The sequence below is a fragment of the Varanus komodoensis genome, unplaced genomic scaffold (assembly GCF_004798865.1).
Source record: "Varanus komodoensis strain SLA01 unplaced genomic scaffold, ASM479886v1 scaffold28, whole genome shotgun sequence".
Taxonomy (NCBI): Eukaryota; Metazoa; Chordata; class Lepidosauria; order Squamata; family Varanidae; genus Varanus; species Varanus komodoensis.
In genome coordinates, this window is record NW_025335727.1 from 5,430,629 (window position 1) to 5,457,448 (window position 26,820).

The 26,820-nt window shown below is 40.6% G+C and overlaps 1 protein-coding gene across 1 annotated transcript in view; it reads right to left on the reverse strand.

Annotated features, from left to right (window-relative positions):
* Positions 1–6,285: 6,285 nt before the first annotated feature.
* Positions 6,286–26,820, reverse strand: part of NAALADL2 (N-acetylated alpha-linked acidic dipeptidase like 2) — a 414,058-nt gene continuing 393,523 nt past the window's right edge. Inside the window, exon 14 of the mRNA XM_044434625.1 lies at positions 6,286–6,484. Within this exon, the coding sequence (XP_044290560.1) occupies positions 6,286–6,484 (199 nt within the window). The remainder of the gene's footprint in view (positions 6,485–26,820) is intronic.

A 26,820-nucleotide genomic window follows, 5' to 3' on the forward strand; every position in this document is an offset into this window, starting at 1 on the left:
CTATAAGAAAACAGATTTTTAAGACTTCATTTCACATGTGCATATCTATCTTTTCATATCTTTAGCTGAAATCCTATATAGAATTCCTTAACAGAAAGTCTTATTAGACTGAGACATACATACGTGCAGTGTGCCCACATATTTACAGTACTCCAAAGGATGATGTGTGTGCATGTGTTGTGATTGTGTCTTCCTGGGGCTATTACACATATGCTGCAGATTTTAAGTTGTTTTTCCTAAGATGTTAAAAACAATTTATAACCCATCATGAATGTAATACCCAAATCCCAGCTCCCCTGTATACTTATTACTTGTCTGACTTGATTGTATTTTATATTCTTTATGGGCCCACTAAAATAAGCACTAATAAAATCATGTTAGCTTTTTCATTATCATTTCATTTTCATCCACCTTAAACACACAAATATACAAGCCATAAAGTCTTCCAGCTGTGGGATGATTCAAAACCGCATTCGTTATGCTGGAGACTGGCATCTGACTTATGAGAGGCTACCAAGGAATCTGGAGGCCTGTCAAATTACCATTTTTAAGAGAAAATTGAATTTATTACTTGCCAATGCCAAATTAATTCAAGTGTCATTATCTGTTATGATTTACCAGTTCCTTGCTTTCTTGATGCTGGGCAAATGGATGCAGTCCCTAGCAGGGCTACTTGGATGAAAATGCCATTGAAATCAAGGGCACATCATTCTGAATATGAGTGGATGAAGGCACCAGTTTTATTCTCTTCCATACTTCAAAAGGCTCAAGCGCTTTCCATTTGGAATATGAATAAATGGGTGAATTTTGGTAAATTCTTATTTTTAAAAGATGAACTGGACTGAAATGCACTTTCATCCCTACAGTCCCATAATAGTGACTGATTAGGATTGTTCATTACAAGAAAGAGGAGTTCTACTGATTATTTGGACTCATTTCAGTCCAATTTCAGACCCGGTTACGATACTGAATCTGTCTTGGTCACCCTGTATGATGACCTGTGTAGGTAGAGGGACAGAGAGAGTGTGTCCCTGTTGGTTCTCCTGGACCTTTCAGTGGCTTTCGATACCATCGACCATGGTATCCTTCTGGATAGGCTGTTGGGACTGGGAATAGGAGGCACTGCTTGGCAGTGGTTCCGCTCCTACCTTGCCAGCCGATTCCAGAAGGTGGTGCTGGGGGACTTTGGCTCTGTGCCATGGCAACTCTGCCATGGAGTACTGCAGGGCTCCATTTTGTCCCCCTTGTTATTTAACATCTACATGAAACCACTGGGAGAGGTCATCAGGAGGTTTGGGCTGCGGAGTCATCAGTATGCTGATGACACCCAGCTCTAACTCTCCTTTTCAACTAATCCAGGTGAGGCAGTGGCTGTCCTGAACCAGTGCCTGGCTGAGGTGATGGGCTGGATGAGGGCCAATAAACGGAAGCTCAATCCAGATAAGACAGAGGTCCTGTTGGTAGGTGATTTGAGTTTCCGGGTGAGTGACCTGGGCCCTGCCCTGGATGGGGTTGCACTCCCTCTAAAGGACAGGATCCACAGCTTAGGAACTGGAACTGTCCCTGGAAGCCCAGGTGACAGCGGTGGCGAGGAATGCTTTCCTTCAGTTCCAGCTGATCCATCAGCTGCGTCCTTACCTGGAGGAGAACTGCCTAGCAACAGTGACATATGCACTGGTTACCTCCCGTTTGGACTACTGTAATGCACTCTATGTGGGGCTGGCCTTGAAGATGGTTCAGTTACTTCAGATGGTGCAAAATAGAGCTGCCAGGATGCTGTCGGGGACTGGTTGTTATTCTCACATAACTCCAGTCCTTTATCAGCTCCATTGGCTTCCCATTGAAGTCCAGGCTCAATTCAAGGTGCTGGTTATTACCTATAAAGCCCTAAACTGCTTGGGACCAGGATACCTAAAGGAACACCATTTTCCCTATATGCTCTCCCACCCCCTAAGATTGGCAGCAGAGGCTCTCCTCCAGGAACCCTCTTTGAAAGAGGTCAGGAGACAGAGTACTCGGATGAGAGCTTTCTCTGCGGTGGTCCCCCAGCTATGGAATGCGCTCCCTAGAGAGGTCCACCTGTTACCGTCATTATATGCTTTTTGGTGCCAGGTCATGACCTTTTTATTTAACCAATATTTTAAAGTTATTTTGAATGGTATATTTATTTATTTAATCATTCTAACCGTGTTATTTTTTACTCAATCATGATGTAGCCAATTTATTTATTTGTTTAGGATTGGTGGAGTTTTAATGTTTGTAAACCACCCAGAGAGCCCTCTGGGCTATTGGGGTGGTATATAACTTTTATATATGTATATACATGTTTGTGTGTGTGTGTGTGTGTGTGTGTGTGCTGGTTCACTTGCTGACATGAATTGAAACTGGAAATGTTGTCTATGGAATGTATATGGAATGAACTGGACATTGAAGGCTTGCCAAACAACAGAAAAAACCAGAAAACATAATGCTAGTCACCAGGAAACTCTAAATGTGAGGCTAGTAGTGAGGCAAAGATGACCTGGAGGGTATAAGGTAGTCAGTGAATGAATGGATGAGCTTCTCGGACTGGGAGAGAGGAAAAACCAACCCTATACTTTAATACTGGCCTTTGCATTGATGCTGTGGCTAATCCAGTTATCAGTCACTCTTCTCTATTAAATACAGAAGGTAGCTATTTGTTCAGGGCCTTCTGTTATCAATCTTGGCAAAATTCCTATGGAGCTTCTGAGAACTTGCAGGTAGCAATCAATTTTACAGTGCAGCACACAGTGACCTTTTGTGAAGGATTAAATACGATCTGTGAGAAGTCACTTAGCACACTCATGCTCAAGAAAGGAGTTTTCTGCCACTGGTCTCTCCAATTCTCTCCCAGTGCTTCTTTCAGTTTGGCTGCTCTCCATTTGGGTGGGTGAATTCACATATGCATGATCACCAGTTATTTTAGAACATCAGCCATTACAGACAGGACTTTCCATAGAACCTTAGAACCTTGCAACACATTCAGGCTCTTCAACTTTTCCACAGTACAGGAAATGTTATTGAGGGAGTTTCTCAGGGTTTCTAGAGGGGTTTTCTCAGGGTCAGTTCAAGACCATTGTTGTCAGAGGCACAGGACAAGATGGCACCCTTTCCCACTCAGGCACAGAAGCTGATCACTGGCAGGTGGTCACTGGTGTGGTCTTCTAATTCACCAGAAGGAAGCAGGCTAGTTTCAGGAATGGAGGAAGGCTGTATGGGAGCCATGGCACTATCCTCCAAGAACTTGCTCCCTCTTCCCAGTCCCAGCATCTGCACCAGAAGTGGCTGCCTCTCTCTCCCTGATTGGCCCTAGATGTTCTTACAAGTTTTATTAAATGAAAAGGCAATGCTTTTGACTGACTGGTTGGCTGGTTTTTCCATTCTCCTATCTCAGCCACCTAATCCCCCTGTGCCTTCACCTTCCAGCTTTCCTAGACTATTGGGTGGGAGCTTTTTTAACGTCAGGTTCACCATGTAGTTTTGCCATCAACAGCAGATTTACTAGTTCAAAGACTGCACTGGGTTTAAGGGATGACTCATGGGGATGGTTCATACATGACAAGCTGTCCTTCCCTACTCAGGTGCATGTGGAGATTACAAGGTGACCACTGGCCTGAACTTTCATGGAGGCACCAGTTGATTTAACTTGTACTTCCATGTTGGTAGCTTGTTTCAATCCACAATCAACAGCTGTGCATATTTAATATTCTGAATGCAAAGCAGACAAAGAGATGGACCTATCTCGATTTTGTGGCTCTAAAATTGTACTAATTATTAATCTGAGGATATCAAAATAAGCTAGAAAGATGGCATTTCTGGTATCATACTATACTTGCTACATTCTGAAAAATACAACATTTCAGTCTCAGATATGCATTGAGCATCCCAAAATTGGGAAGACTTTATCAAAACAGGTGCTCCAAAACTCTCCCTTAAAACAAGCCTTGGGTTCAATGCCATATGTCACGGGGGGGGGGGGGGGCTCTCAGGGTCTACACACAAGCAGGGCTAGAAGCAAAGAAGGGAGCACAGCCAGACCCAAAAAGTGTTGGCAGCAGAAACAAAAAAGGGGCAGACACTTAAGAATAAGCATTTTTCTGTACTCGGTTTGCAAGCCACACATTTAGCCTAGCTCTCCTCACTAGAAAACTTCATAGAATTAAGCTGGGCTTCCATTTCCCTTAAATTCCTCTCCTCAAATGAGATATGGCCAATGAGCTGTTTTCTCTCTTTTTTAATGGACTAATACTAACAATGCACACTGCATGGAATATCCCTTTGTTGCTTAACCTAACCTTCAGCGTAAGCACATCTCCCAGAGTGTTTGCTGGAGCAAAAGGCAGAACACAATATGGCATCTGTCCCCAAACAGTTGCAGTGACCTTCCCTTAAAATATTCTTACAAATTTAAGAGAATTTTGGTTTTGCTTGCAAAACGTGGGAGCAGGCCCTCTCCAAAGCCTTGAATATGAGAACGAGGTTGAAGGTATTCTCAGACTGCTGCATGTCTGCTCATATTTAGCAAGCACAACTTTCCCAGTTTGATCTTCTGTACATCACACATTTCCCTTTAGACGGAAACAGCCTCATTCTAGTCTAGTGAGTAAAGGCGCACAAATAAAATCTGTGCACATTTGGAGGACAATTTCCACTTTCTGCAGAGCCAGTAGCCATCAGAAACACAAGCAGGAATTGGGCACTAGCATCCACCCATCCCTCTTCATACAGCCCAGCAAAACCAGCAGGGAAATTTTGGATGGAGAAAAGCACTGGGTAATTGGCATTGCACCATCCCAGTATAGAATCTCAGTGGGAACCATAATGGGAGCTTGATTCATAGCCAGGTTTGTTTTTGCTTTTCTTGGTAGAAGACCATCATCTGGAGTGTGTGTGATGAGACAACTTGAGGGGGAATTAAGGCACTTAGTAGGCTGCAGAAGAGACCCCTGAAGAGACCCCTGGATGTGCCCTGAAAGGTATGCTCCTGAAAATTAAATCAAAGATCAATGAATCCCCTCCATCATGTGCAGTTAAGCAGCCATCCATTTCTAAAACTTCCAGGTAAGAAATATGTCAGCCATGGTCAACATTTGAAAGAAAAAAGAAATCATAAGCCCTAATTTAGATTCAGTAAGACTGCATTTAAGGTCTTACCCAGAATTACATGTTAAGCAACTCCTCAGATCTTCTCTCAGTGGTTTTGTCTTTCAAGAGAGAAAGCCAGCAGACATCTTTCTTTTGGTTCTTCTACCTCTTCTGTCGGTCTACCACAAGCTGTGAAAGGAGCACTATAGCTAGACCATATCTCACACAGATTCCGCTTTTGATTTCAGTTGTAAAATTTCAAATCTGAATGTACAGTTGCAACACCAGGCAAATCTAGCTCCCAGGAGGTGCTTGCAATTTGAATGATCTTTGGATAGGCACAGAGAATATTGTTTGCACATATATCAGCCATCTTATCAACTTACATATTGGGAGTGATCATGCCTGGAAGCTGCCACCTCTCCATCAGTAAGCATGTTAACATTTCTGGTGAGCACCTCAGGGACCTAATCATACATAATACTACTTCATTAAACATGTGCATTCCTATTGCCTCCAAATGTCACCATCTCCCTTAGTGCAACTCTTAGTGCAGCATGTCCCTACCTGTGACACATGGAGGCCCAAAGCCATTGGTCTCTGGATGTATGCTGGTAAGAGTCCTGTCTCTAATGGGAAAAGTTGGGATGCACCTACAACTCTCCCAATTTAGAAGCAGAGAGCCAGGATATTAATTGTATTCACCATGGAGATGCCATTTCCCACAGCAGCTCCTCTAGTGAAGTGTTCTGGGAAGTGCTACATAGAAATGCAGAAGTCTCCTGCAGGAGGAACGCATCCAGCAATCTAGGGGCTAAAAATGCAGGATCTTCACTTCTGTGGGCTTCTAAGCCTCACTCTTGTTCTGTACAGCTACACGTACACAATCTGTGTACTTCTATATATGCACTTTCAAAATAGAAATACACAATAAATTGTTGACAGTGCAAAAGTCTGCTTTAGATTAATCTAAACCTACAAGATGGTGCCTGCGCCTTGAAAAAAAGACTCTTCCCATCCCGCCCCATTATTTGAAAGAGTTGAAAACAAGAGAAGCCTTTCAACCCTACAGCCTTTCTGGTCCAACTCCCAAGTTTTCCTTTGCAAAATGTAAACAAAGTTCTTGATCAGGTGTGTGCACTCTTGCACTTGCACACATGCACAAAAGCAACCGTTTCCTCATTGGCTTCCCACTAAGCCAGCCTCAAAGACATCGAGTCCTGCTTTGAAATAAACCTGAGCTGAATTGAAGCTGTTGAGCACTTTTGACAAGGTGGCTGGGAGAGTCTCATTTGACTGATGTAGCTTGCAGTGTTCCACCGCCTCTAGCAGTACTGAAAATTGGTATGTCCTTTCATCCAGTCTGTAAAGGATGTTTCTAAAAGAGAACAATGGGAAACAGTAAATGCTCAACTCAGACAGATGAAAACAGGTATCTGGAAATCGTCAATGATACCCCCAGGTGGCAGCCACGTTTTACAAATGATAAACATTACCTACTGTAACATTAACCTACAGCAAGCTCAGAACTTCAATGTGTATATTTTATCTGGCTTCCCAGAAGTGTGTCCCTTCATCACTTTAGGAGCATACATCTACAAATCTTATCAAAGGAAACATCGTCAATCAGGATGAAATATATATCACAACTTCAGCTCGTGACATCCTTCTCGGAGCTGCTAACATTTTCTCATTGAGAAGAATAACTTCTTGAGCCCCTCCTCAATAGCCTTTACATTGATTGATTTATCTGTTTATTTAATTGATTCATGCTATACCTCCCAGTCATTGAAGCTCTCTGCATAGTGAATAACAGTTGATATATGCAAGAAACATAATATAAAATGAAATTACTCTCAAATATTTAAACCATGTTTTAACAATTTAAGCTACTAAAACCAGTCCATATTGCTAGGCCTGCTAAAGACAACTGGCAAAACCTCACCTGAATGTGCTATTTGACATTAGTAAATGTTTCAGCAAAGACGACAGTCTTAACATGCAGCCAAAAAGATAACAAAGTTGGCCTTAATGAGATCATTCCTTAGTTTGGAGGTTATCACAGAGAAGGCCTTGCTTCTTGTTTGCTACCAATCAAGTCTCCCTTGAAAGAAACCTGTGTTGTGTCTGGGTGCATTGTGGCTGAGAGAGGCATTCCCTCAGGTAGTTTTCCCCTCACTGAATTGTCCCTCACCCCTTAACATGAAAGTATGTCTAGTAGTACTGTGAGGAGGACTATGAAATACATTCCCAAAGATTTCCCTAAATATTACTGCATTATCTGAGTGTGTATTTGCAGGTTTGAGATAATGGACCACACAAACAGGGACAAGAAGAATATTTACATTGTCTCTGTCTGTACAACTTGACTGAGTTGCTGTTTCAGTGAACTGGGCTCTTGCTTAAGAGTCTTTATTGCAAGAGGTGATCAGTTTACTTTTACAGCCACACTGTGCGATGTTACTATCATATTACATTTATATCCCACTTTTTCCCTCTTGTGAACAGCCCAAGGTGGCTTTCACAGGTGGGTGTAACAAACATCGTGTGATATAGGTTAGACTGAGAGTGAGGGACTAGCCCAAAGTCATGGCTGAGAGGGGACTAGAGCCTAGGCCCACACCCTCAGCACCATGCCACACTGTCTCTATTGTAGGAATGTTGCTCACAACTGCTCCCATGCAAATAGCTGATTGGCTGCCTGTTGGCCACACAGCAATGGGCAACCTTTCAACAAAGTTCTCCATTCAAACAACCAATCACTGAGCTGTTTCACATGGTGTCAAGATAATTTATTAAAAAGATATATCAGGCACTATGTAGCATCATATCCTCACAAGATGTCATATTTTATTTATTTATTTATTTATTTATTATATTTGTATGTTGTCCCATCGCCTGGGTGATCTCTAAGGAAGAAAATCTCAAGATACGGTTAGGCACATTAGATAGCTGTATAGTTACTAAGCAGAAAAGTCCTATGAATTACAAAAGCCATCCAAATCTTCATGGGAAGGATGTACTGTATGGCCATGCAGAAATCATAAATCAAAAGGCAGCTCCATTTGATGGGGTCACCACCAAGAAGGCCTCATCTCTGATAAAAGTTCAGGCAACTGTTTATATGGTTGGAATACCTTTTTGCAGCTATGACTAAGCAACTCACAATGTCACAAACATTGATATCTGGTATATGTATCATTAGAAAAAACATTTTTCTTGTCCAAAAATGTCAAAAAGAAAGGCCAGAAGGACCCAGAAGGCCATGCTGTTGCACCACTAAATTGTGCAATGCCTTTCCATTTTTATTTCAATAACAACTGTGGATTGTTCCATGTTATTTTTGAACAGTCCTGATTGTCCCCAAATTTTGGGCACAACAACAGTTTGGATACCTCAGATATCCTCATTCAAAGTATGACATTCTTCACAGCGGAAAATATGCACCATCTTGATTTTCAAAGGAAGAAATTTTGATTTTCCCCAGAGCAGGTTCAGTGTTACCACTATTTAACTTGAGCAATTTATGATTGTAACCTTGTGAGGCAGCGCCTTTCTATTTCTAGTGAAACCTTCTTTTCCGCATGATGCTATTCCATGAGGCTATGATATGCATCAGATGTTGGCCAGGTGAGAAGGTCCATATGATTCCTTCCAGGTGTTTGGCTGCCATATTTACAGCACAATCCTATACCTGGCTGTTGAAAAGTAAGCTCCACTGGATTCCAAGACAAATGCATGTAGGATTAGAGCTTAATCTACTCTGGTCACATATGATGACACATTAGAAATGAAGCCTTAAGGATCTCAAAATGGTTTTGGGATGTGTATAAAGGCTTCAAGTCAACCAACTCCAGTTGTTCTTTTGTAGCAAAACTGCTTTTTGTGGTAATGTAGTGTAGGATTAAAATTGTGCGGGTACGTGTGTGTGTGTGTACATCCTGCACAGTGTACTTCCACTACATTTTGGTGAGTCTTTAGAATAGGTAATAAATGTTATCTTAAAGCAGGTGTGATCATTACATTAATTAGAGCACTATGTAAATATCATAATCTCTACCCAGGGATGCCTTTGATTGTCCACCAAAGTGTGTGATGTTGAAAAGTAATAATGGGAAAGGTTGGTGAGTGATTGCTAGTAGGACCCATACAAAAAATTTCATAAAATGAATGGATGGGGGAGGGGAAAAAATAACAAAAGAGAGCAGTTCAGCCAAGACACTCCATTAGTAACTTAATTACATGACAGGCCCAGTGGCAACTCCAAATTAGTAATAAAACTGCCAGCGATAGTCATCCAGAAGACTACCAGTGAGTATTTTCTGCAGATTACTATCAGAGCCATCTAATTACCATTCAAAGAGAGGGATTGGCTTAAAGAAGTGACAGGATAAATGGCAGCATAGTAAGTGCTTTTGGAAACAGTTCCTTTACAGCCTCCTTTGCATAAAATGCATAACTTCCCCCAAGGGGCACTAGAACTTGCATAAGACTAACATTTTAAAATCTTCAATCTTTGTAAACTTGGTTGGAAATAATTCATTGTAGGAAGAAAGCATCTAGAACTGTAACAAAAGTTCCAGGCCAGAGTTAGCCCAAGAGGCGACAGGCAAGATGGCACTTAGAGGGACATATTTCAGGTGCAGAAGCTGAGTGAGCAATGGATCTGACAGTGACAGCATCTTCTACCATATCTGGGCTCAGCCACCTAACTGTCCTCTGATCTGCATCCCTCAGCATCTTCTCCTGAGACAGACGGGTCACTCTGTGTAATGGCGGGACTGGCTCTGGTTTAGCAAACAAAGGTCAACTTAACACTGAGTATGAATCTTTATCTTTAGTAGTCAAACAGAAACAGATCGAAATGGAGTGGATGTAGGCATGATTGTAGTGATGCCCACCCCCTCTTTCCTTCTACCCCCTCACCCCAGAAGATTCTACAGAAAGAACAGGTTGCGGTACTGGAGAAATATCCCATCACAGATTGGATTGCATGTTGGCACCATTCTGGATCCTTTGGAATACGTAATTATTTTTGTGTTTGAAAAAGCATGATAACAAAGCTGTTGTCTATGATTCAAGCAGACATTGTGCAGTTTGGAGTTTGGTAAAGTCTAATAGAGGAGGCATTTGTACAAACCCTTTGAGTACTTTTTCACTTTTAAACTCCTATTTAGTTCAGGTAGATACTGGTGTGGTGACTTTTTCATCCTTCAGTGTCAAAGTGTTAGGGATCAATGAGCTATGGCTACATGATGATGTCACTGAAGACAAATGAAAGGAATACAGAGCAACAGCAGAGTAAATAAATATTCATGTCTGACAATAATGCTGGAAAAATTGCTGAAAAGGAGGTGCATTGGGCTGGCTGTGGCAAAAACGCTTATGAAAAATTGATGAATTTTGGCTTAGTTCTAGTTTCTAGTTATGGCTGTATTATAAAAGTATCAAGGAGAAAGGCTGCAGCATGAGCATGGAAAAATGTATTCTGACAAAGGCAAAACCAGTGGGTGCAAGAAAGATTTAGGTCATCGAAGCTCCTTTCTGGTGGAACTTCCCTGTTGGTGCTTTGGTACACCAGTTCACGCTTCAGCACTGTCTGCTTGAAATAGCTGCAGTTCTCTGAGGTCATGCAGTCACTCACCACTATGCTGAGATCCTTTTGACTGGAAAAACCAGGATCTGCACAAGGGAACTTCTGCATACTAATTAGAGGTCATGGGGCCAAAGCCTAGAGAAGAATTTACTGTCCCAGGGTTCAGACATCCAGAGGGCAAGCTGAAACCATATAAGTAGGATGAGGAAAATGCTTAAATTGGAGATCATGGTTAAGGATACTTCTGGAAATGTATTTCCCTGAAAGTTTCATGTTTTCCAGGTCTTGTGAGATTTGCTTTAGCCAACCAGAAGCACTGCTTGGCTCCACCAACAAGACCCATCAGGCTGGATCAAGGATCTGCCATCCATCCTGCTCATAGAAGTTACCTTGGTCTAATTTGCAAGGGCAGCTTATTCCATGTGGAAGGTTTCTTGACCACTTGTGTGTCTTGTGGAGGGACTGCCATGAGGAGGACAGGGCAGGAAAGTCTTCTGCCAGCCCAGATGTACATGGCTAAACTGGGACAATGGCGAAGGGACTTCCCTAGAAAAGAGTGTGCTGATGCAGTTAAACCATGCTATGATTGTCTACCTACCCGGATTTGGATGTGTGAACACAGGAGTACCATCAGTTCTAGAAGGCTCCAGGATTCTTGGCTGAGACATTTTAATGACACAGCATGATGAAAATGTTCTACAAATCCAAGAACATGGCAAGGGCAAGGATACCGCACCAACTTAGAATGAGAGAATTGCCCTGGATTCAATCTTTAAGGACAACGTGGCCTCAGGGACTAAATGAGGAATATTATTGGATGCCCATCTTGTTATTTCCCTTTGCTTTCTCTTCTACCAAGTGGTGCATATAGCTTGCCTTTCTTAGATTTCAGTTTTGTTAATCCCGATTTACTGTTTTACATGTGTTTGAGAACATAATAATTGTACTAATTATTAATAGCAGCTTACCTTATGCTTTGCAATAGGATGAAGCATTCAAGATCAATTGAAGGCATGATGCTATGGAACTGGATATAAAAGCACATGCAGGGAGCTGTAAGATTGTTCCTGTCTGTATTTGCATCAGATTGTGGCCTTACCCTGTTGTGGACAGAAACCCTCTTTCCAAACAGCTTTGACAGATACCTGCATTGAAATGCAGTTCAGTTTACAACATCAGATGGTTGCATCTAATTCTTAAGTTAGCTGGTGTGCCAGCATTAAAAAAACAACAACAAAAAACTCTTTTAAGAACAGATTTACTCTTTTTAAGTGATAAACAGCTTCTACAGGTGGAAAGGATGAGCTGTTTTGGTAAGAATGCTCTAGGTTGTTTATTATCTCTACTACTATTATTACTATTGCTATTACTATTGCTAGCTGCTCTCTGGGTTCTTGGTACTAGTTTCATTATACCCAGGAGATCTCCATAAAAATTAACACACAGTCTTTTTATGTGTTTTATAACCTTGGTGGGAATGTTTTTACCTTTGTTTTTTATGCATTTCTACTTTTAAATAGCATGGATCTCAGTTTCTGTGTATATAATGACTACTGATAAACACATTCTTTTATTAGCACATATGTAACTATTAAGGTATGGCATATCATCTCAGATATATCTAAGCATGGATATGCTGGTTTCCAGGCTCCATTTAGGAATTCAAGTAGGATACCAATTTGATTTAGTAAGGGCTGCAATTTCTGTTTCTGTTCTTATTTTCTCCCACTGAAGGGGATCAGACTAGTTAAAATGCACTTGAGATATTGGTATTGTGTATCTGTGCAGCTTATGCATTTGCAAAAAACAGTACCATGACTAAGTACAGCCTATATATGTTATTTTTGATTGTTTATTTGTGACTTTAAATTGTTTCACTTTTGAGTGAGCTATTGGTATGCATATTTATATTTTCTTCTATTTTTCTACACACATTTTGCATTTTCCTTTTAACCTTTTTGTTTGTTTGCTTGTTTCTGCATCTTGTATAGTTAAACAACCTCAATCCTGACAGCTCTTTAGAAGGCCAGATACTGAAGATGAAACTCAAATACTTTGGCCACCTAATGAGAAGGAAGGACTCCCTGGAGAAGAGCCTAATGCTGGGAACAATAGATGGCAAAAGAAGAAGGGGACGGCAGAGGATGAGGTGGCTGGATGGAGTCACTGAAGCAGTTGGTGTGGGCTTAGGTGGACTCCGGGGGATGGTGGAGGACAGGAAGGCTTGGAGGAATGTTGTCCATGGGATTGTGATGGGTCGGACGCAACTTCACAACTAACAACATAGTTAACCAAGGGCTTGTGATTTGAGAGAGAGAGAGAGAGAGAGAGGTGGTATTAGTTCTCCCTCAAGAACTACCAGACTAAGAATCCCTTGAGCTCAGGCAGGTTGGTGGTGAAGGGGGCAACTAATAAGAAAAACTCTGTAATTATCAGGGATATTGATTCCAGGGACAGTTGGAATCACGGCTCATAGGATGTACAGGTCCAAGATATGGAGAAGAGTCTGCTTCACTCTCCCTCTTACACTCTTGCATACACACCATAATACACAGCTTTACATTCAAATGATACATGATTAGGATGGGATGTTGGTGTGTGTGTGGAGACCTTTGCTGTAAGTTTACACTGGGCCCCACGAATGATGCTTGGGACTTGGGGAAACACCATTTTGGTTAGACAGTTTCCATAATTCAAGTGGCACCCATTGAATCCATCTGCCTAATCACCCCATAATGCCTCTGTTCAATCCTATGTTGATCACATAAGTGCAATACACAGAGCCACAGCAACCCACACAAAGAGATTCTTAAAAGGAAAGTGCAATGCATTATTGATGACACTAATGAAATTACTACACACATCACTCATCCTTAATGGGTCCATTTCAGTGACACATCATAGCAACCTGAAAAGTACAGCACCAAACTGGGAAAAGTAATTAATAACACCAGACAGCATTTCTGAAGGAGATAAAACCTCTTCACAGAACTGACAAACCAGCCTTAATAAACTATAGCAAAGGAGCATACAAAAAGATTTTTATTAAAAGAAGAAAAAAGTCTTTATGAACCATTTCTGTGACTGAAAAATGTGCTCATTGGTGATAGAAATAATGGGTCTCTATCCAAACATTGTTCTTCATTAGCAGAAATGGGGATGGAATAGGACCCGTACCAGCCAGAAAGTAACCTGTATTATGCTTCATCTTAAATAAATCAAACACGATAATGCTATGGCTTAGCAAATGGCCTCTAGTATAATATCCCATAATGAAGGAATCTTTTTTTTTTTTTCTTTTTGGTAATCATATCAAAATGTTTCAGAGTTTAAGCTGAGGCAGCGGTGAGTTTATATGTTTCTCTTTTAGGAAAGAGAAGGAAACAGATCCTGGGAGTCACACATTGATATAACAGGCAAGTTTCCATGTTCGGGAACATCTGATCCATCAAAACCCAATCACATCAAGACAAACACTTCCACCAGTGAAGGAATGTTTTTCTAGATATGGTTTTGGTTTGACTATGAAGAATGAGTGATGGTGCAGCCTCTCCCTCCTCCTCCTCCTCCTCCTCCCCACCTCTTCCCTTTTCCTGAAGTTACAACATTAACAGTATTATATTATGGGAGAGGTCATCAGGAGGTGTGGGCTGCGGAATCATCAGTATGCTGATGATACCCAGCTCTACCTCTCATTTTCCACCAATCCAGGTGAGGCAGTGGCTGTACTGAACCGGTGCCTGGCCGAGGTAATGGGCTGGATGAGGGCCAATAAACTGAAGCTCAATCCAGACAAGACGGAGGTCCTGTTGGTTGGCGGATCGGGCTTCGGAGAGGGTGAATTGAACCTAGTCCTGAATGGGGTTGCACTCCCTCTTAGGGACAAGGTTCGCAGCCTGGGAGTGCTCCTCAACCCAGAGCTTTCATTGGAAGCTCAGGTGACAGCAGTGGCGAGGAGCGCTTTCCTTCAGCTTCGGCTGATTCATCAGCTGCGTCCCTTCCTAGAGAATGACTGCCTGGCGACAGTGACACATGCGCTGGTGACTTCCCGCCTTGACTTCTGTAACACGCTGTATGTGGGGCTACCCTTGAAGACGGTCCGGATACTTCAATTGGTTCAAAATAGAGCTGCCAGGCTGCTGATGGGGACTGGGCGTTATGTTCACATGACTCCAGTCCTCCGTCAGCTTCACTGGCTTCCCATTGAAGTCCGGGCCCAATTCAAGGTGCTGGTGATGACCTATAAAGCCCTAAACGGCTTGGGTCCTGGTTACCTGAAGGAGTGCTTACATCCATATACGCCCGCCTGCCCCTTGAGATCTGCGGGAGAGGCCCTTCTCCGGGAACCCTCCGTGAAAGAAATTAGGAGAGTAGGTACTCGGAGGAGGGCTTTCTCTGCGGTGGCGCCCAATCTATGGAATGCACTCCCCAGAGAGGTCCACCTGGAGCCGTCGTTATTTGTTTTTCGGCGCCAGGTGAAGACCTTTTTATTCAAACGTCATTTTAATTGTTAATATTATTTGCTTATTTTATCTGGCCAGGGAGACTTATTTTATATTGTTACTTTGTTGTATGTATTATATTTTAATTTTATGTTGTGAGCCGCCCCGAGGCTTTGGCGAATGGGGTGGCATAAAAATGTTTTAATAAATAAATAAATAAATAAATAAATAAATATACCTATTCACACTGAATGCCACTGCTTGAGCACTCTTGAGCTGCTACTCACATGACGGAGCAACACAGAGCTGAATGGTGCACATTTAGCACTTCTCACCTGTCCAGCGATTACTTCTGCCATGGGAAGCCTTATCTACTCATAGGCACTTGCTATAGCATTTAGAACTGCCATCTTCCAGGGTTCTGGGACACACAGGAACCTTTCTGCATGGATAAGGCCCCTTATTATCATTCAAATATTAGGGATCGGCATTACATGCACAGCACACCAGTAACACGTGCCTTCAGTTTAGTGGTCATTGCTATAGCTAACAGCATTTCTAAGCCCTGGGAACTGGATACTGGAGAAATATTTCTATCACACACGCTGATCATATGGTTTCAGAGCATCTTGTTGGCTCTTGCTAGAAAAATAATTGTGGATTACATGGATCTTGCTCTATTCCTCTAGAAAGTTAGCACTGGGAGGGCCATAGAATTCATCTTGTTCAACCCTCTGCTCAGTACAGGCTCACAATAGAATTCAGCTGCAGCATTCCTGTCAGATGACCTTCCAGATTATCTGCTTAATGATCCCACCACCTGTCAAGGTAGTCCATTCCATTGCCAAACAACCCTCTAGGACAAATGTCCTGCCCTTCAGAGCAGCAGAGAAAGAGTCAGTTTTATTTTCTATTTGATGACCACTACCTCATCTTTCCTTAATCTTTTCATCTCCTGGATAAGCGTACTCAGTTCCCTCATAGGACTTGATTTCTAGATCCCTCATCAGCCTGGGTGATCTCTTCCAGACATGTCCCTTTTGCCAGTTCATAAGTTATGAAGTGTTTAAACTGAATTACAAAATATGTAATAAGCATGTTTTGGCAGCAGTGAGAAAAAAAAGTCATAGTGAAAAGTCTACATTCAGGGAATTGCCGGTCTTATGTGCATGATCAGGTCTCATGTGCTATCCAGGAGATTCAGGGCTCTAAGCCGGACACTCTTATATTGAGTTGATATTTCTATTTTCTTTATTTCTCATTGCTCTTCAGGTAAGGAACCAAGTTAATGAGACTTTTATGCTCATTTAATAAGATGAAATATAAAAGGAAACCTCTCACTGCACCTTCTAAAGAAAAAAAATAAATAAAATGGATTTTCAAGAAAACTGAAGGGTGATCAGGGAGAAAAATAATCAGAATAATGCAACTTAAGATCCAAAGTCATTCAAAAGCTCTCATGGTCAAGGCAGTGGGGTACAGAACCTGAATATTACATGTTCCAGCCTGACGTTCTGACTTTCTATCCACTACACTACATTATACTACACTGGCCATTCTGCTCTGGCTCCAGGGCAGGATGAATGCGGGTGACTGCGGTTGGGGGAACCCAGCCCTGTGCAATCTGGCTGTGTATGCCTGTAGGAAGAGAAGAAATGTGTTCACCTGGTTCTGCCCTGACTGGCAGGGCTTTGGCATCAGGTAAGAACAGGTAGATCCATAGCACCTTCTGTAAGCAGCAGTGAGTACCATTTTGAGATGTTTGCAGTCTTCTCCCTTGTAGTTCAAGTACAATGTATCAATCAGGCCAAGAAAGAACCTTCAATAATCCTAAATAATTGAATCCCAATGAACACAAATGTCTAAATTACTCAGTCAGTTTAAGTAAATTTATTTATTTCTTTATTTAGAGGACTTCTATGCCGCCCCATCCGCCGAAGCCTCGGGGCGGCTCACAATCATCCATCATAGATGGATGGGAGAATTCCCTAGAATTATTTTAAAAGAGTTGAAAGTGGTATTTCCAATTCCAGGTTAAAAGCAATTTGCAGAAATATTTTTTTCTGCTCTCCCCTACCCTAAAACATTTGTATACCAATGATAAACAAATCAATAAATTACAAATTACTGTGAGATTCTTTTGACAGCTACTTGACATTGAAATATGGGCTTGTCTAAAGTGGACACAATTACAAGGCATGCTGCGCTGCTCCCATGACTCTAGCTATATTTGTCCAAAATTCAAATACGTTCATATATTTAAATTAATTCACTCTCTTTCCTTGGCTCCTTAGCTTCTCCTGCTTAATAATACAAATCAAGAAGCAAAATGCAAGCTTATTAAGACTGTATAATCAGCTTCTTTCTAAATATATATTTTAATATTAACAGAAGGCATAAATAGGATGGTGTTTTCATAGGAAATGCAGGATAATGGTTTTTGTCAGCATTCTTTGCATTTTATGATATCAGGAAATGGGGAATATTATTCAGCTATTAAGTTTGAAAGCAAACAACAAGTTGGCAGAAGCCTCCCCTGATGAGGCATCTCAGCTATTCAGTCACCGTGTGACCAGAAGAAAGATGTACAGAAGTCCCATATGACATATCTGTTGCTGGGTCAAGACATTTCAAACTGTAGGTCAGGGAAACAGATGCTGCTCAATCTAAAATACTCCTTATGAATATACAAGTAGCTTGTGATCTTGTATGCAAATAGCAGAATAGAGAAACATTAAAATATCATTATAAACTTGTGCTGAGATGGAAGCTCTGAGATACGACCCTATGCATACCAACTTGGAAGTAAGCCTCACACAGCTTTGTAGGAATTATGTTTGACTGAGCAGACTTTATGGGATTGTACAGCATGTGGGCTTTTTTCTTTAGCCTAAAGTGGTGCTTTGGTGAGGTTAGGTTTAAGAAAGGGAAAGGATTAGGAAGCATGATGCATATGGAGCATTTTCATTGTTGCCAAAGATAATGACAGCAACAGCAGTACTAAGTATCCACCTCTCACCCAAGTCACCTTCTGGGGTTGACCTACAAGTTGCCTGAAGAAGTTCTCCTTCCTGCCTTCACTCTGATTAATTTCCTTGCTGAGGCTGTCAACCATCAGAGTCAAATTGCTTCTGGGCCTCACTCCTTACCCTTTGCCTTTGTCTGCCTAAGCCATGGGCTATCTTAGCGATGGTCCAGTTGGAGGGCTTTGTGCAGACTGGAAGTGGGTAGAAACCTCTTGAGCTCCAACAGGCTGGGATGCCTGCCTTAGCATTTCTCTAACTGCTCCTGGTTGCTTTCATTTCATCCTGGCATGAAGTCTTTAATTGCCAGCCCTCGATCTGACCATTGATATGATCAACATGTAACACCTCAAGCTTCTGGGTAAGTGACTTAAAAATGACAAGTGTATGTGTGTGTGAGGAGTCATATTTATTTGCACTCTTACCTGAGAATCACAGTAGCCTCTGGTCCAGGGTCAATCTAGCCCACACCTCTGTTCAGTTTATGATACAGCTGATACTTGTGAATTTTTCACTGAGCCCCAGATATTGATTATTCAAAGTGGTGGGATGCTTTCTCGGCCCTCAGAATTAAAGCTCCCATGGCCCAAGCTTATCCACATCCTGTCTGCAACTTCAAGAAATCCCCAGCCTTGAAAAATTTTCTAATTCCTACATGAAATCACTTGATCTACACCTTTGTGGATAATGGGCAGTCTTGATCCGTCATCTGTGATGTAGTAATCTGCAGTTTATATGTGCAAAACATGTACAGATGTTATTTTGAGATAAACAATAGGGCAACAAAACTGGAATTTTGAGAGAAAATATTAATTCAAGACACTTTAACAATATTTTACAAATTAGAACTGAATAGGATTGTGGATAAAAATAAGCAAAAGTGGCACAGACCACAAACAGGAAAATCTGATCATCCCCATGTGAGAAGTAACCTTCATCGTGCAGGCACATAAAATGGATACATTTCTAGGAACTGAATGCAAACACTAAAGTGAACAGGACTGGAGTACATTGGGAAATACGCCCATAGAAGGGATGAGGGAGGGGCTTGGGGATTTACAAGCTGAGGATGCCATATTTCTGAATTCAGGTGGGTTAATTAAGGGTGTGGAAGTTAAAGTGCTAAATTTATTGTCAAGTCAATCTGATTTGAGTTTGGGAGGCTTGCTATGGATGGGGGGGGGGGGAAATGGTTCGGTTCACATGTATGCTTGCAAACCAGTGGTGCAGATGCAAACTAAAACTTAATAGTAATCCCTTAAAATGGGCTGTTTTTCCAAATTTTGCAAAGCAGCTTTAAAAAAAATAGAATTATAAAGCTTTTTAAATCTAGCAAAACCTGCTAATTTTATTTCTACTAAATAGTAATTTAGCACAAACTGTAACTTATACTCACACATATGCTTGAACATCTTTCTAGGTTAGGTTGACTGCCTGCCTGTCGTCTTGAGACTGGTGTTCTTTTTTTATCCATACTGCATTCCTGCTACCATTCATCAAGCTATTTGAATACTATTAATAATGCTACTCAAGCAGCGCTTCTTACATTATCCGTTGGCACAGATGGAAGCAGCAATGACATAGTTTCTTAGATGGAAAATTATTTGCAGTTGAATCTCAACACCACACAAATGTCAAAATACAAATGGAAAGTAATGTTTCCCTCCAAATAAAATCAACCTTTGCTGGCCTGGAGGAAGAATTTTATACATCCCTCTTCTCAGTGAACCCCTGATTTAATCTAAAAAATGGATAGGCAGACAAGCCATGTTCAGGTTTCTCTGAACATCTCCTCACTGTTCTTCTCATGCTCAAGATCACAGTCATTGGTCCCTGTGTACCTGAACATGGTGCACATTCAGCTGTGACCAAAGATGCAATTGGCCCAGATTTGCACATTTTCCCTCAATTTATACATAATTTATACATAATATACACCACAGATGAGAGCAGAGCTGATTCATTTTTATGGCGGAAATTTGCGCAAATCAAATTGTGCAGAATTTGAGCACAAAGACACGTTTGGCAACTTACAAATAATTTTCGCAGACTCATGCTCACACTTGTGCTCACATTCAGGGCTTCAAAGGGGTCATGCTTCCATGTTTTGCAATAAAACATGAAGTCTTGATACAATATTAATTCCATACTGACCTAGACTAGATTCCTAAGCTACGGTATAAACAGAAAACACAATTTTGACATTTTATGTTGCAAAGGCATTCTGAAAATCACCAGTGCTGACAGATACATCCTTTCCTTGCCATATTTTCAGGTAGGGAAAGGAGCATTTTATTGAATCCATTTTTTAAAAGATTAAACCAATGTCATGCTCATGGTTTGGACTAAACTGTGAATTGGAATAGAGTATTCTCTCATACTACTTATTCATCTGAATTTAGTGATACAATTATCATCTCAAAATGCATATAAACACAAACAAACATGCAGAGATAGATAGATAGGTAGATAGATAGATAGATAGACAGACAGACAGACAGACAGACAGACAGATAGATAGATAGATAGATAGAGGAAATGTACATTTTTTTGCAATGCTTACTCATAGAGTATCTTTCTCCATATTAGTTCATGCGAAGCCACATTTCTTCTAGTAGATTACTCCTTACTTTTAGTGAACTATCTCCAGCTACCACTTTGACACAGACCTGATGTTTTCTAGCAGTACAGTCAATGCCCAGCTCTTCATAAAGCAACTAGTGTTAAGAAATATTGAACACTAAAACCTAGAAATTACAATTTCAAGCAGGTCTTGTCCATACAGATAGTGATTGTTACAATCCATATCAGGCAAAAATGTCCCCACCTCTACCAAAATTCCAGTCATTTGCTCCAACATTATGTATGGGCATCTGCAGGATTAAAATAACCACTGCCTCTTTCTTTGCAGTAAAGACCCAGAGCTGTCTAAAGATCCTGAATGGATATAAGACAGGATATAAATGTTTTAAATAAATGAAGAAATAAATAAAATACCTCTGGCTTCCCAAATGTCACTTAGGGCAGCTGCTGCATGGGAGGCAAAAACTCAGCAGATGTGGCTATTCAGTATAGGGTACAGTGATAATTGGAAGGAAAAAATTGCAGATAATATCAAGTAGATAAAAGCTTTAGCCATTAACTATCCAGCTATCACATAGCTGTTAAAAACAAGGAGTCCTAACAGGAGGAGGAAAATTGGCTCACCTAGGCCATACATCAATGCCAAATATGTCTACACCAGAACCAGTGTATATTTATGGAATATCTATGGAGTTGTGCCCCACCAAGCCAAAAACAGCCTACCAGCTTTGCATGTGCATGAGTTGCATCAGGCTTCTAAGAACTGAGCAGAACCAGGGGTTTGCTTCACACTCAGTGTCATGAGTGTACATGCATAAATTAAAACATGTCTCCAGAATGGTGGTATTGACATAGAATGCCAAAGCATTCTGTGTTGCCCACAGGTGTCCCAGAAGGCCCGAACCAGCACACAGAAATGAGCAGGCACTCAATGGGTTTTTAGTTTAGTTAGTTGGTTTTGGAAAGCATTGTTGCTTTTCAATATTAGCTTTTACCTAAAATGCCATTGTTCAGATGTATCAGGACAAGGCAAAGCAAGAGCACAGAGAATCAGAAGCACTTTAATTCTCTTTCACACTTAGATATGTAGTCTACAAAAAAGAGCTATTTTTACACATGAATAACACTTGCCATGAAGAATTCTTGATCCCCCTCACGCTTTTTTTCTCCCCCTCCCACATGTCCTCAGCATCGTCTCAGGTACAAAACCTCCAGGTCATTCCAACTAAGTTATGCTCAATTTCTTTCTTCCCAGGATCTATTAAGAGAGGACATGATTCAGCATGATTAGTGATAATGAGGAAAGATCAAAATCACAGCAGGAATTTGTAAAATGCATTATTAGATTAGCCATTATTACTTGGAGACTCTGGGTTGAATTTGTTTCTTCCAACACAGATGAATATTAAAAAGCAAAGGCAAACTGAGTTTAAATGCAAAACATTGCAAGGGTTGCATTTGTGCACAGCCTCTGGTGACAGGTGGTGGCAACATTCACAACTGCTCAAAAAGGGATGACTGAGGCCTGTATTCTAAATTATAATACTGAGATTGCATCTACAAGGCAGTGGCCTCAAGATGGGAGAGGAAATGGTAAATATTCATTCTTTAAAGAGGATTCAATTGGCAGCTCTGTGCCAGTTATTCTCCTGTATTTGTGTACTGAAAATTTTCCTGAGCAGATCCTACTCAGAGAATTCCAGGGAGATGTACAAACGTATAAAAGAAACCACACACACACACACACACACACAAACACATATTTAAAAAAACACATATAATAAATACAAGCAGAACAGAACACAATGCAACAATTGTTAAAACATTCCTAATATTCTGACTAAAAACTTAAGAACACTTGGAAAAGATATCTAAAATATCTAGGTAAATAGGATGATCTTAACCTGGCACTGAAAACATTACCCTGTTGGCCATGGAGGAGCCATGGGGAAGTTCTGCCAGAATTCAGGTTTTGGAACGTATGAGATTTTCATTTCTCTTTGCATGTGAAGTTGAAGAAGAAGGGTGTGATTCTCAACAAACCTTTCAGTTCCTTGAGCTTCCAACACACACATGCATTAGCAAGTGCCCAGTTCCAAAATTCAGAGTCCCTTTCATTTTCAAACTTTAGCTTTCTTGGCAGGGGGAGTGTTCACTGGGGATGCATGCTTGGAATAGTACACATATTTTTCCTGTTCAAATATGTGGGAGTTAGAACAAGCCAAAATGAGCCTTGAGGTGGAAAATGAAGAATGGTCACAAGCTCAAACTTATCTTGCCCTCCCATCCCTATTAGGCTGTCAGCATTTAAAGGCCATATCATTCGTAAATATTCCATGGCTGCATAAAGAGGGTACTTGGAGAAGGGTCTTTGCAGAAGGTGCTAGCAAATACTCCCTTGGGCAAGGAAGTGAGCCTGACAAAAGTTAGCTGTGCCAAGGGCCTGAGAAAGGCTCCCCTTCTCCAGGGTGCATTTCCCTTGGGAGCACCCAAATCCCCCATGTTGCTTCCAATAAATGAAGTGGTGAAATGAGGAGCCATTTTAGTTCTGATTCATGGACAAAATTGACTAACTTGTTATTAGCATGTCACTGTACATTATGTGTATAATCAGTCAGGTATAAAAATTGTGCTTTCACAGAATATTTAATATATCAGCAGCTTTTGTGGTACCTAGAAGAATCTAACTGGAAAGTTTGTTTTCATATGGCTATTTTAAAGGGTATTTTCTAACTAAGCATGTGGCTTAAAGTCATATACTTTATGACTACGAAGTATATGATTAAAATCATGGTTAATGTCATATATTTTATGATTTTAAAAGTGTATGATTTCTACCACCTGAAGATCAGATGTAGTCTAACAACATGAACACTGCCATCTATCTATCTATCTATCTATCTATCTATCTATCTATCTATCTATCTATCTATCTATCGTTATTATTATTGTTGCATTATCTGTTTTATTTATTGATTTTTAATATGCTAGAGTACTATAGGGCTACTCGGAGTGGTTTATACATAAAAACAAACAAATAAATTATGAAAATTACCAATTGTAGAAAAAGTTATATAAGGAAGCTTTTCTGCAGTTAGTGAGGAACTGGTACTGAAAAACTTCTGAATTTCACTGCTGTCAGCCACTACTTGCATCAAGCTCTTGTAATTAGGTTTATCTGCACAGTAAAGATGGACTTTCATGGAAAGACAAGTTATTTTGAGACCATGAGGTTATTAATAAGGCTTCTAAAGAGGTAGCATCCAATCAGGAAGGGTATTAGCCATCTTAAATACCAAATGTCCCTTTCACTAAATGGATTCTCAAGTGGGGTTTTTTGCATGCATTTGTGAATGACAGATTGCCATGGTACCTACATGATGTAGGTTTTGCTTGTGGAAAAAATGCATATGAAACAGTCAGTAATAAATTCACAATTCCACAGGTCAGGCCCACACAGTAACACAGTCTGTTACTGAAAATTCTCTTTATACTGCTGAGCTTACGTAAGAATTCATCTGGATGGCTGTGTTAAGACTTGCATTTTCATCTTTGTTACGCTACAGTCACAACTTTTATACTGAGATCACTTATTAAAAGTGGAATGAGCAGAAATAGGAACATACTTGCAAGGAAATGGAAGAACTTCAGCTCTCACGCTGAGCTCTGCCCATAGGTCCAGCCTCTAGGGATATATGAATCTGACAGTTTTGGTTTTTCCATTTCTCACATTTTCAGTCTTACATTGCATTCATCCACAGCTTGGTAATTCTTTGTAATGGTTTGTATGGAATTTAATTCACTTTTTTATTGCATTTCTCTCAACACATGCAACTTTGCACACATGTTCCTGATGCACACATTCCTTGAAGTAATTTTCTGAAAATGATGCATTTTGAATGCTGTTGTATTAACATATGTATTTTTGTGAGCATTGATAAACATATTTTTGGATGCATTTTTAACAGGAAAATACCACTGCAGAAGTCAGAGAACTGTGGAATTGAAGGATCTCCAATTTTGGGGTGATGTATTGGTTCAAAATCGCAAAATTAGGTAAAGGGAACAAATTTCTGCCCTTACAATCTCCCATGTATTAAAAACATGTATTATGGTTATATTCTGCATTTTTTCAGTTTTGAAGAATATAAAGCAGCATCCATCATTATCCTGCTCCTGCTCTCAGTCTTACCCACACAGCAACAACCCTGTGAGGTAGACTGGGCTGAGAGTTTGTGGCAGGCCCAGAGTCACCTGGTTGGCTCCATAGATGGGTGGGGGCTAGAACCCAGATCACCTGAGTCCCAGACCCATGCTCTTAACCGCTAGACCACTCTGTCTCTCATTAGGTGTTTCCATGTAGCATGACTGCCTTCACACAATCATTTTGACACCATGTTTGTACGAAATGCAACAGCCGTGATCAACTCCACCAAGACAACTTCCGATCTTCAGGAGTCTGCAACAGGTATATGCTGAAACTGCCTGAACCACAGGGCATGCTACATGGACCTGCACCCACAGGTTCCCATTTAAAGTAGATATGTGTCTGTGTGTATATTATTATGTCTAAGCTCCCATTTGGCTCATTCCAATCTGCATTTTGACAATTTGAGATGGATATTAGTGAGTTGGAAAGGATTAAGAGGAGCATTAGGATAATAAAGCATTTAGAAGAAAAGGCAAAGAGTACTGTGTATATTTAGTTTAGAGAAAAGAAGATTAGAGGGTGGAGGAAATATATTTTAAATAGATGCTGGAAGGAAGAAGAGAATGATTGTTCATTTCTAAGCAGTGGAGATGTTGAGTAACAATTGGTCTAAAGTAGATGAAAGTAGAATTTGATTAAATATTCAGGAGAAAAATCTTGCTCAGATGAGCAATCGAAGAATGAAATGATCTGCCTAGAAAGTGAGGAGAGTCTTGCTTATGAGAGCGGTCCAGGAATAGTACTGTTTTCCTAGTTTCTATGAGTACACTGGAGATACTGCTGAAAAGGTTTAGCAGTTTCTTCTCCTGATCCTTTAGGTCAGGCATGTGGAACATGATCCTTAGGTCAGGGATGTGGGTGTGGAACCAAATCTGGCTTATCTGGGCTCCCATTCTGGCCCACTCAAGTTTCCCAGATGGCCATTCTACCTTTCCCTGGCACCACCTCTTTTCCTTCTACAGCCAGGCTTTGGTGAATGGGGCGGCATAGAAATGTTTTAATAAATAAATAAATAAATAAATAAATAAATAAATAAATAAATAAATTGTTTACCAGACTTTTGTGCAACTCCCCTCTGTCCACATCCTGAAAGGTTGAGATATCCCTCCTTACCCCTGCTTTTCAGTGAGGATCAACAGTTTAGCTATTGTCCAACAAGCAAAGTCCAAACATGTACCATTTTTAAAAAATGCAAGTAAATTGGAATGGATTTATTTACATTAAGAAAGTCTGCATGGAATCTGAATGGAATGGACTTGGAGGTGGAAAATGGATAAATCCTGCAGAGATTTATACGGAGTTATATGCATAGAAACATCTATGTGAAATCAGAATAGAATGGACTTAGAAATGAAAAATGGACAAATTCTTCAGAAATGGATCTATAGTTAGGGATGGGAGAATTGGCCCACCTCAAACTCACTGAGCTTCTTTGAGTTCTGCTTCAAAGTTTAAGTTGCCTCATTCCCTTTTTGTATACTTTTTGTTCAGTGTGAAAAACACACACTTCCAAGTACATTTTTTGAAATTGTGCACCCAAACATCCGGTAAAGCATGAAGTGGGGTTTTTTAATGCAAGTGTAATGAATGTATGTGTGGTTGTGTTCACATTTTGAAAAGTGAATGGAACAAATATGAGTAAAAATCTAAGTGAAACAACATTCTTATGCATCACTACCAGGTAGATGGAGCTACAAGATGCAGAGACACACGGTAAGACACAGGTGAGCAATATGCTGAACTTCATGTCCCCAAATACACTGAAAACCAGACTGACTCTGGAGTACCTGGACTACAGGTTTCAGCTAGAGAACAAAGGAATATACCAGACACCCCAGGTGCATCCGTAAATACATATGA